At 41.4% G+C, this 12577-nt stretch overlaps 1 protein-coding gene across 1 annotated transcript in view; it reads right to left on the reverse strand.

Annotated features, from left to right (window-relative positions):
• Positions 1-3685: 3685 nt before the first annotated feature.
• Positions 3686-12577, reverse strand: part of B3GALT9 (beta-1,3-galactosyltransferase 9) — a 30600-nt gene continuing 21708 nt past the window's right edge. Inside the window, exon 2 of the mRNA XM_086919344.1 lies at positions 3686-5354. Coding sequence (XP_086775470.1) covers positions 4245-5354 — 1110 coding nt within the window. The 3' untranslated portion in view covers positions 3686-4244. The remainder of the gene's footprint in view (positions 5355-12577) is intronic.

Genomic DNA, 12577 nt, shown 5'->3' on the forward strand with positions numbered 1-12577 from the left:
TCTGTTCTTCCTGCTGTAGCCGTAGCCGCCTCGCAATGACATAGAAAGCTGCCATCCTGCAAGTTGCAATGCATTTTGGGACTGTTTATATGGGTTGGAGTTGGTTACCACCTGATTGCAATCCATGGTAAATACCGAGTGAATTCTACCGATTTTGAGCCAATTTCGGTGTTTCTGTGCCTCCCTACATCTCCCCAACTGTCGGAATCGGGGAATTTCCCGATCGGAGATTCATACGAATCGGCATGTTTTCCGATTCGGATCATGTCCGAATCGGTATTTTTTCCGATTCGGTACATGGACCGAATCGGTGATTTTCCGATTCGGTGTCACTTACGAATCGGTTCTTGGACCGAATCGGTGATTTTCCGATTCGGTGTCACTAACGAATCGGTACAAGGACCGATTCGGTGATTTTCCGATTCGGTGTCACTAACGAATCGGTACAAGGACCGATTCGGTCTTTGTAACCGATTCGGTGTTTTTCCGATTCGTTACATATCCGATTTTCGGTATGTACGTATCGGATTCTTTCCCATTCGGTACTCATTCCGAATCGGTTTTCTATCCGATTCGTTCTGTTTTTGGTTCCCTACATCTCGATGGCTGTTTACCGATCGGTAAGGGCCAAAAATCGGTATTTTCGGCCAATACCGATCGGTAAAGCCCTACCTACATCGGGCCCTAAATGTGTAAAGAGATGTTATCATGTGAGGAGACAAGCTTATACTTCTCAGCAATGTCAGGGATCCTATCATTCAAACAGAATAAAAATGACATTTAGGAGAAACTTCTACAAAGAAAAGTATTAAAATGATGTATTGGTGCCAATTATATGGACAACTTTGTGATAGATTTTGTCAGAAAATGTGCATGGTGTCAAAAAAGGCTGATACAAATACAAAAAAATGCCTGGATCAATCTGAATATGTATGTTTACCTACAATGTCTTTGCAACAAGTTGTTCTGTATTGTTAAGGGCTATTTAAATTTCTTGCAAGAATTAAAAATACATCTTGGTCATTATGGATTATTTTTCGAAGTGGGTTGAACTTAAATGATTGAATGACCTCCTACTGTTAAGGTAATAGACTACTTTTAGTGGGTGTGATCAGCAGAGAAGGTTTTGCTCTTTCACTATCACTGACAATAGTGTACAATTTACTTCAAATAAAATAAAGCAATGTTTTAAAACAAGAATGAGCAGTAATGAAAAAGTTTCATTGGACTCACCACATATGAATGGTTTGAGGGTAATATTTAATAAAGTTATCTTGGACAGTGTTCAGCTTGGCTTGTCCTCCTACCTGGAGGATGAAGAGGAATTGGGAAACACATTTTGTGCATATCACTGTTTGCCACACCACACCAGTGACATTTTTCCTCTCAGAGGGCCCGATTCACAGAACTAACTTAAGACAAAATCCTAAACTTACTACCATTTTGGTGTTCACAGAAGGCACTTACTCATTTTGGTATTCACAGAAGGCACTTACTCATTTCGGTAAGACAGGAAGTTAGGACTCCTAACTTTAGGACTCCTAAATGCCTTCTGTGAATACCGAAAGTCTTAAAGTTAGGATTTTTGTCAGTTTAGGAGTAGTAAAGTTAGGACTCCTAACTTTAGGACTCCTAAACTGAGAAAAATCTTTACTTTAAGACTTTCTGTATTCACAGAAGGCATTTAGGAGTCCTAAAGTTAGGAGTCCTAACTTTACTACTCCTAAACTGAGAAAAATCCTAACTTTAAGACTTTCTGTATTCACAGAATGCATTTAGGAGTCCTAAAGTTAGGAGTCCTAACTTCTGTGAATATCGAAATGAGTAAGTGCATTCTGTGAATACCAAAATGAGTAAGTGCCTTCTGTGAATACCAAAATGGTAGTAAGTTTGGATTTTGTCTTAAGTTAGTTCTGTGAATCCGGCCCAGACTTTTTAGAGGTTGATGGCTGATGCGTCTGCTCAGTCAAGGGAATGTGAACCAGAAAGGAAGTAAAAAAAAGTCCAACTGCATGAGCAGTAGAACCAAGCAAGCCGTAATACGGAATTAACTCAATGAACTGGGAAAACAGATTTGTTCTGAAATGTGGTGAAGCAAAATAGAAAGGAACAGTTAACATGGGAGATCTTTTCAAGATCCTACATTGAGCAAGAAGGGACTTTCAACATTTTCTGCTGTCGAAAAAATAGGTGGAACTTTTGTTATATTGGAAAATGGATTTGGGTGAAGTTTAAATAGAGTTGTAAAAGGTGAAAATTGGAAATCTGAGGATTATTAAGTTGGAGACAATTGTGATTTCTCATTTTGTGCATGTCAGTAAATTCTTGGGACGGGCAGCAAAGCAGTCTTTGCTGAGCGAGAAGTGTCTAAAGCTCTGGACAACAAGAGTGTGGTCCCTGAAATCTCTGTCTTGTGTGAACAGTTTTTTCATCCTAGGGTTTCTATAAGGACAACATTTTGCCTCAAGAAGTTAAAAGATTTTGATAAAAGGACAAGATTTGCCATTAAAAGTTAAAAGGTTTTATTTGAAGTTCACTCTTCCGTCCATCTGTTCGCTTTCCTTTTTTCTGGTAGAAATGATGTTCAGCAACATATAGTCATTACGTTTGTTTTTTCCTTTATTTTTTATAAGGTTGGAAGATGTGTTCTAGTTTCAATTGCAACCAGCATGCTAATGGGTCACTGTGGCTCGACGCCCCACACACTTGTGACGTCACGGCATCACCTGCTCGAGAGGTTGCTGGCAGGGCCGGACTGGCCATAGCGGGCACCGGGCAATCCCCCAATGTGCCACACAGGTGGGGGCCGGTTTTGGACCCCTGGGGCCATTTTTGTTACAGGGCCGTTTTTGCAGCAGATGCTGACAGTCACTTAGCGTGTGAGATATTTCTTGAATATTAATTCTGTCCACCTAAAATTCGAATTTGTGAACTACAGGTGAGGCCCAGATCTTTACAGCAGGTGTCTAAAATAGTTTATGCTGATGCAGAGTTTAATGAGCTGCAGTTAATGGATAGCATTCACAAGTTAAACAAACAATAATGGTTAGGTTCATCTGGGGCCTTTTCGTGTTCGATCAGGAATTACCCTCTTTCTTTCCAGGGAAACTAATGACTTTGTTTTAAATGTTATGAATATGAAAATTGCAGATTCTGACGGTGTCCTCTTGTTTTTACGCCAAGGCGGATGGCGGCGCACCACGCAGGTACCTGACAGAGTACTAGACAGAGTAATGGTGAGTAGTAAAGATGTTTTGAAACAGTATAAAGAACGGACAGACACATGCTTCACTCTTGAATTAAAGATCCTTAAAAAAAGGACTTCACATGAGGATAGTTGTTTTATTTTCAGTTCAACACAAGTGAGGGGAAAAAATAACACTTTTATTAAGGCGATCCGTGCCTTGAAGCAAACCCCTGCTTAACATCTCCTTTCTGTTATCCCTCTGCCTTCTCGTTCGTGGGGGCTGCTGACCTCGGACTCCCACGCTCTTCACCTCAAAAACGACCTGGTCCACTTCTCCCAGGGCCACTGCAGACACCCCAAGTCACACTGATCACCCAAGAGCCTCAACAATCCAGGTTCCCTGCTCTTACCTCACTTCTTGCTAAAGTATATAATAAACGAAATGGCAACAACAGAGGATTAATGTTAATACTGTCAATTGTGACAATTTCTGTAGTACACACTAGGAGTGAAAGGGTCTCTCAGCACCAATAACCGATGCTATTGGTGGCTTTAAAATACCATCAAAGAGGAGTCTCTTTTCTACGAGTCCTTGCTCCATCACTATTACCAGTCTTAATGGCATTCACCTTAAAAATCTGGGAAGTGTGGAAGGCTGAGTTAATCCACCATAATGCCAACTCATCACCTTTGGGTAAAAGCACCCTACAAGATTCCATTGTTATTATTCAAAGAACTCTTCCGCTGCATGTGCATTATCTCAAGGACCTACTCTTTTTTGTACAGACAAAGAGTGCAGACTCATGCAAATTAGGAAGAAGTGCCAGTGAATCAGGGCCTCGTTGAGAGCATTACCACATGTTAGCAATACTTTCAAGTCATATGGTCAATTCTTTTTCTGAAGCTTGGATTTTAATCATTCTTGGGGGCTTTTTCATCCTGCACAAACCCACCTCCCTCTCTTCACTGAAAGAACAGCCTTCTGCAAGGAGAACTGTCATAATGCAGGGAGAGGGCATAAAGACTTCTCAGTGCTAGGAATTTGAGAAGTGAAGCCTTATTTGGAGAAAGAAGAGAGCTCCTTCCTGATGGTGTCTAGGTTCAGATGTTTGAACTTGTCCAGGTAGGTCCAGACTTTGCAAGACACCAGCCCATAGTAGGTCTCCAGCAACGAGCAGTCGCTGCCTTTGTTCATATCACGCCACCCTGCGGTTGTTCTCTCCTCTTCCATAATGGCCGACGTGAAGATGAACTTGTAGCAGCAGCGGTTATATTGGATGTGCTTCCGTCCTGAGAATCTGGAGCTGTGGATGGGCACAATGCCTGCACTTTTAGCACACATGCCTACAAACACATCCGGGGGCACCTGGGTGGGAATATCCCCTGATGCAACGTAGACCTTTCGAGCCACATCCTGAGAGATGATGAAGGCAGCCCCGCTGCAGTAGTCGGGATAGTACTTCTCTGGGAAGAAGCTGAAGGAGACAAAGTCTGGTCTCCCAGGGTTTCGGATAGGCACCTCTTGATGAACGACTCTTCCGATGTAGATGTCTTCAGGGTGTGTCCTCAGGTGCATTAGGTAGTCCACAAGGCTCATCAGGTTGACAAAAATGTCTTCTTCTACTTTCAGAAGAAACCGTGCGTTGGGGCAGAAGGTGACCGTCCACTGCATCGACATGATAACCTTGTGGGTCTGATTCTGATTCGAGTCCTCAAAACTTCCTTCAATGATATCTCTGTACTCTTCTGATTCCTTAATGATTTCTAATTGGACTGTTTCTGATTTGGGTTTTCCTAAAGCAAACCGAGTTATGACTGTATAACCCTTAACTTGGGTGACATTAGCCCATGTCTGTCTGATAAGATCCCGCTTGGTCTGGTTCTCTGGGCTACTGGAGATGATTGTCAGCAGTAGAATGTCTTTGTGTGAACACGCTTCTGAGTCACTGATCACATAGGACCTGGAGATGTTGTCTTTCATGGGCACCAAGTCTAATTTTCGGGCTTTCTCTCGCAGTTCTAGAACACTGGCATCGGTATAAGTAACCGGCAGAGATTGCATGAAGTATTCTTCTATGAAGTCCGCACCAAAAAGTAAAGCATGGAACAAGACGATATTAAAGATAATAAAACACCACTGGTGCGTGCGAAACCTGCAGAGCGCCACCTGTAAAAGAAAATAACAGTGAGTCTTTATTGAGTAGTTGGGGTCATCTAATACAGAGTTTGTTCAGAGATTGAGTTGGTCAACCCAGTGAATAGTGTACATTCAGTCCTACTTTCAGGATAACCACCTATAAAATATTTGGTAAATTTACATTGAAAGGTTTTCAGCTAGTTGAGAATGTACCATTAGGTCAGTTTGTAGAAAACAAAATTGGATTGAGCCGCCATCCGACAAATCTATTAAATATTCATTAGGAAGGTTACAAATTATGTCTCAATCCGTTTAGCCTCAATCACAGGGATGGTGGCCTGCAAGGGTCAGCATAACACCATGTCTGTCATTGATTTACAATAAAGTACATTTTATCTTTAAAAAATTCAGCTTGTTTTCCTTAAAAAGAATGGGGCTACATTTTTAAAGAAAAAGCTTTTTATTTTAAAGTTTACTGAATACTCGGCCGTGGTACCCTGAACCACTAACTATTCTTCCTTAATCTTTTTTTATACATTCACAAAGGGGAAGGGATCCCTTTTTGCAAATGGGTGTCAGTACATTTTCAATGTTTTGTGACCAGATTTTGCTTGCAAATCATTAATGTATAAGACATTGATTCAATATTTGGAAGGGTGTCTATACACATTTCTTTTAATACACCGAATCGGTATTGATTCAGAATCTCATTTTAGCAGTTTGAAAACTATGCAGGACTCCTAAAATGGGAGTAGCACAAAGGAAAGACATTTTAACGGTCACAAGCTCCAAATCAGACTGTTCTCGACAGTTAAGCTGTTTAGTGTATCTGGCCCAGTTTTCTGCATACATGAGAATCTCAACATATAAATGAAAAGTATCTCATGTTCTCAATTTCATGGCCCAAGCATCTTTTCTAGTAAACTGTACATAGGAAACATAACCAGTAACGATGAATTGTAGTCCAATGATGTCATTAGAAGTTTCTAGTGGTCAGAACTGTGGTTTAGAAGGTGACATTTGATGTTACAAAAACATAAGTACGATGAACACGATCAGAATATATGAGCTAACTAATACACTAACTACGGGGCATATTTACAAGGCCCTATCGCCATGGGAATGTCACTTTTTGCAACGTTCCCGTGGCGGTAGGGGCTTCACCTTATTTACAAGGTTTAAGCCACTTAACGTGGCTTAACGCTGCCTTGTAAATAAGGCCTCCTTTCACGTGGGGTGAGGCTGCTCAAAAATTTCGATCAGGGAAAACCTGGTCTTAACTTGGCGAAACACGGAGAAATACTTTATTTCTCCTCGGTTTTGCTTTTTCCATGTGTGCTGCCTTGTGCAGCACACATGGAAAAAGCAAGAGGGCTTGGGTTGTTTATCTACAGGAAGGTGAACCTTCCTGCACAATAAAAATCTTTAAGAAAAAAAGAAATTTTGTAACTTACATGTGTGCTGCATTAAGCAGAACCCATAGAAGTGACAAAACGGCATTTCAAGATTGTTTATGTACAGGAAGGGGGACCTTCCTGTACATAAACAATCTTCCCCCGCACACAGACACTGTTGCACTATGGTGCAAGGGTGCCTGCGTTGGAGCTACACTGCTAAGTGTAACACCAGTGCAGGGGGAAAGGCAGGGCTGCACCATATTCTTGTAAATATGGTGCAGCCTTGTGTTTCTGAAGTGGCGGAGGGTGTCGTTAAGCCAAGGAGGCTAACGACATGCTGCACCACTTCTGTTGTAAATATCCCCCTATGTGTTATCCAAATCAATGCAGAAATGCACATTGACCTATAATTGAAGTTGCATCAATATACCTTGTGCTGTGTTTTTAAAACTAAATGTGAAAAGAGAGAAGAAATATATTTAGACAACCTGATTTATTTTTTATCCAAGGACAGAGACTTCTAAAAAAAAAAGGCAGGACACAGAATTGTTAGCAGCACATTTCCACATTGAAACTTAGCACACCAAAAATGATTGTGAATTGTGGTAGGCAGTGCTAGAATTATTTCATTGTAACACACAAAAAGGTTTAAAAAGGAAAGAATATTACAATGCAAACTCTGTGGGGCAGATTTATAAGACCCCATGCGCCACCAGTACATCACTTTTTGTGACGTACTGGTACGCAGGGGGCTTCTCCATAATTACAAGGAGAGTAAAAGCCACCCTGCATGGCTTTTCCTATCTATGCAAATACGGCCCCTTCACACGCAGCACTTTACGTTGCAGAATTAACATGTGTTTTTGCAGTGTAGAGAAAAGTGGCCTTTTTAGCTTTGAAGATTAATAGAATATGTTTCTCTCTTCCCAGCTCATCCCTAAATCCACTATTTCTGTCTTAAGAGACTTTGACTTGTTGCATATTTTGATAAATATTTTCAGTTAATAACATCTCTTTTTCTTTGTTGCACATTGCCATGTTGTCATAAATAATAGAAAAGCTGCTTTACACTAGTAGCTTGGCTAGGTAAACATTTATAAGGAGTATTAGTATGGAGTTGGGAAACATAATGGACTGATTTACATGAAATTCATATTATCTTTGTGTTTGTTTTATTTTGGGGCCTACCATTAAATGGCTGCCTGTGAAACCAGCAAGGCTATGGCTTGCTTTGAAAGAGAAGAGAAGAGAGCATGCGCAGACTGTGGCAGCTTGACTCAAACTGCGGAAGGAGTCAAGGACAGCTTGAACTGTACATTCTTGTGATTGTGCCAATGTACCAGCTAACTAAAGTATCCGTCCTGCTGCACTGTGACAGGAAGGAAGGAACTATAGAAACATTTTCCCTAGCAATTGTTGCAAACTTATAAAATGTAGTTATTCATGTATGCTTCTTTTGTTAAAACTGATAAAGTCAGGTTTTTTAGAATGAGTCAGGGTTGTGCGAACTCATGCCATCATGACTGACCAATCACGTACAGGTTTTCCTGAAATTGAAACATTTTGTCTAGTCTGCCAAAATTTTGTGTATAAATTCTGACTCTCCGGAGGAGGGGCTGGCTTTCTTAGCTCAGCTGGCTTCTTGCTCATTTTGGCTTAGGCTTTGCTTCATTCTATGGGTTAGGTACGAGAAACGTCCCGGGAGATTGCTGAAGGGAGGAGTGGCGTCCGAGGAGTGTCAGGGGGAGGTTTCTTGCTTCCACGTCATATCTTGGCACTGTCAGGCCACATTCCTTTGAGGTCTAGTGAAGGGCGGGCTGTCTCGCTCCTTTTTGCTTTTTAGACACAGAGATGCACAGGGCACCAAACAGATAGAAAGTTTTTTTTAGATTTAGATGCTAAACTTTCAGTTATGCTTTGACTAATTAATTAGGTCTGAAAAGATGTATTTGACTTATGCATTTATTTCTCTTAATGGGAGATTTTTACAAACTATTTGATTTTTGATTAGCCTTGCAAGACTATTTTTCTTAGAAACTCTTTAAGAGTTTTGAATGACATTTTGCGCCACATTTCTATATTTAATGCTTATATTCAGACAGTAATATGTTCTGTATTAATGCTATTTTTCCTGTTTTCCAAATTCTGTAACCTGATTGATATTTTACTAATGAATAAACTGTCAGAGAAAACTTAACTTTTGACTAGAAAATAAAACCCTTTAAATACTCAACAACTCTCTTTATTGGCTTCAAATATTAATTTCATTTTTGACTGTTCATCTTTATTTAAAGTCTCCTGAAGGTAATACATGGTGTGAAGGGCTCAACACCTTTTGAGTGGTAAATTAGAGGTAGCATGAGGGTTTTGCATTGAGAAACTACCAGAAGAAATTACCGCTCCATCACCCCTTCCTGCACAAAAGCAATCTTCCCACGATGCAGGCATCTTTGCACCATGGTGCAAGGGTGCCTGCGCATGGCTGCAGTTTGCGCACCAGTGCAGGGGGAAGCACAGAGATGCGACATATTCTTGTAAATATGTTGCATCCCTGTGCTTTGGAAGTGCCGCAGCGTGGCGCAGCCAAAGGGCTTGCGGTGCCACGCTGCGGCATTTCCTCGTAGATCTGCCCCAGTGTGTTTGTAATAGACGTAATGCTGTAAAATGTAAGCGTGAAGGCTATGTACTGTGTACTGATGCACTTTAGAAAGTGTAACTATGAGCCAGTGTCCTCATACTCAAAGAACGCGATGTGGGAGTTGTCTCCAGCACAATAAACATCTAAGAAACTGACCCTATGTTAACTGGGAAAAGAAGCTTATTGTCCACTGCAAAGAAAACGTATGCAGCAAATGTAAAGAAAATATATGTTTAAACATTTACATTAAAAACCTTTAATTACAATGTGCATCAATGTCAAACACAGCTTAAAGCCTGTAATTTATGATTCCGTATAAGTAACGGTGTGTGTTTTCTCTAAGTACGTTAAAACCTGAGCTACAAAGGCATTTCTTATAAGAGGTAAAGAATGTAACTTGCCGTGTCAGATCACAGTGTACCATACTAAAGTACATTGAGAAAGAGAGAAAGCGATTCTAAATGACAGTCCAACAGCGCCATCTATTGAAATGGAACAAAGCATCTTTCGTGCAAAGTGGATGGCAAAACAGTTAAGTTGCTGGCTACATTGGCGTAGGTCAGTCCCATTTACCGATTGATTGACGACCAGGCCCCTATATTGATGTAGTGAGAGGAGTTAAAGTCAGTTTGTCTCTTTTTACTGTCCCGGTTTTCTTGAGATCTGCGGATACATTGCTACCATTGTTATTTCACTCCTGACTGTATGCTAGACAGAATGAATTAGCTTGCTGGAGAATTATGGTATTACTATCAAACAATTCACATTTAAAAAATGTTTATAATAAAGAAAGGAACTTTATTGCAAATGAAATACTTCCCTCTCTAATTAACCATTTTATTCCGTCAGGGAATTGTAAATGTAACTGCTATTACTTCCAACAAGGAGTATGTTGGCTGGTTTATGTTACATGAGGGGGGTGTGTGAGCAATTTAACAGAAGGGCATACATGGAGAATACACAGGTGTATCATCCGGTGGGGGCAAGGTGAACCCTAAACACGGAAAGCCAGCTACACCCACATGATCTATGGTTAAATACCGACATGTGGATTGCATGGAAACTAAAGATCCATTAAATTAAGATTGTGTATCCAAGGTCTAGTCGCATGATAGCACATGGACGTTGATTCACCAATATACCAGGGGTAGCGGAAGTGACATCACATGCCCTTTCACCCATGAATGGCGTCACAGGAAGCGACATCACACAATCTGTGACCCAAAGTCATCACAGGAAGTGATATCAGGTAACCTTTGACATGTGGACAGTGTGTCCCGGACCAGTGCATTTTAATGCAGTCAGCTGTATAGTAGCAGAATATCATATACTAAATGTAGTCTGACAAAAATATTGTGTTCTAAATATCTCCATTTACAACAATACCACTCTATGAGGTGAAATAAATACAATCTACACCTAATTGGATGTTATTTCAGTAAACAATATTCAGGACACAATATTTCAGACAGGTTATATTTTGTCAATTAGATTCTTACATGTAGCCCCTTCTGGCTAACTGTAAAGGGAGCGCCGTGAGTAGGCGGCTGCCTGACCTCACCAGATAATTCTTTGGGTACATTTTTGAAATACGACTTAAGTGTTTTAAACTGTGATAAAGTGTTTTTATAAAACTGTGGCAGAGCTCTTAGACAAGCTACGCAGCAATTTTTTTAAAACCATCCTTACTGTTTACAATTGCATACTTTGCAAACTGCTCTTCTTGGCTCCCGCCTCGGTCCCCGCAGCTGATTGCTGTTTGAGAGGAGGGCGTGTAAACCAAAGAATAGCACGCGCAGGGCATTTCCGGCTACAGAAGGGGCGGAGCTGTCCCTCCACTTCACACATTATTTAAACCAATGTGCCAGCGTGCGCGGAGCGGACGTGCGCAGAGGGCCACCCGCTGGGGCACCTAAGGCAAGCCCGTGTGCACCCGTCTGCGCCCGGCCGGGACCAGGGGCCAGGACCCGTGCCTCCCACAGCGCGGACCTCAGAAACCCACCAACCTACCCCAGAAACGCACTTATTGAGCACAACAAACACACCCTAAACAACCAGGCAAAATGTATTAAAGCCCCACCTGGATACATCAAAGGACCATTCATCTGCTTAAAGTGTAAATGGTGTGGCTTAGCACACATCAGACTTACGTCCAAAACAAGGGAAAATGATCCTTGAACCAAATGCTTATCCTTTAACTCCAGATCCTTACCTAAACACTCCGTTGAGATCTGGGACATTATTAACGAAATGAACCCAGACGTAGTTTATATAATTGAAACTTGGCTAGACGAGAACAACAGTCCTGACATAGCCATTGCCCTCCCCCAAATTATAAAATAGTTTGACAAGGTAGGCAAGGAAAAAGAGCAGGGGGACTAGCCATAATATTTAAGGAAAACTTCAATTGCCTCCTCAGTACAACAGCCCAGCTGGGTGAGCAAGAACTACTAGCATTCCAAGTATCGAAAGGCAATCACATCCTACTAGGGGGAGCAGTGATCTACAACCCCCCTGGCTACCATGCCGATTTTAGTGTGAAACTGCTCACACAACTATTCCCCGCCTCCCTCAAATATAAAAACTTCCTGGTGATTGGTGATTTTAATATCCACTTCGATAAACCAGATAACTCGGCGGCTGCACACCTAAATAATGACATGCAAATTCTTCAACTAAACAGTGGATCCAAGGCCCCACACACAACGCAGGCCACACATTGGATCTTCTGTTCTCCAACATTGAAACTATTTTGAATGAGAAGATTCAACCGGTGACATGGACGGACCACTTCCTGGTCTTTTTTTCCTTTGCCCAGCTCGCACTACCCACTAGACCCTCCCTACCCACACCCGAATTTTACAGACCCTGGAAGCTTGTCACCCCAGAAACGTTCCAACTACACTGGCCAACAAATAGCAACCTGGAACATCTAAGCACTCTCCATACCAACAGTGGTGCTCTAAATCTCGAAACAGAGATCGCCCACACCATAAATCTATGTGCCCCCAAAATCAAATCCAAAACTACAAAACGAACTACCTCTGAAAAATGGTGCACCGCAGAAATCAAAACATTAAAAAAGAAATGTAAAACTAGGGAACATACCTGGAGAATGTCTCATCTGGTTGGCGACAAGCTAGTCTACAAAACCGCCCTCAAAACCTACAACCACGCCATAAAAAATGCAAAAAAGACATACTTTGCACAAAGAATAA

Source organism: Lissotriton vulgaris, chromosome 5, assembly GCF_964263255.1.
Source record: "Lissotriton vulgaris chromosome 5, aLisVul1.2, whole genome shotgun sequence".
In the NCBI taxonomy this organism is placed as follows: domain Eukaryota; kingdom Metazoa; phylum Chordata; class Amphibia; order Caudata; family Salamandridae; genus Lissotriton; species Lissotriton vulgaris.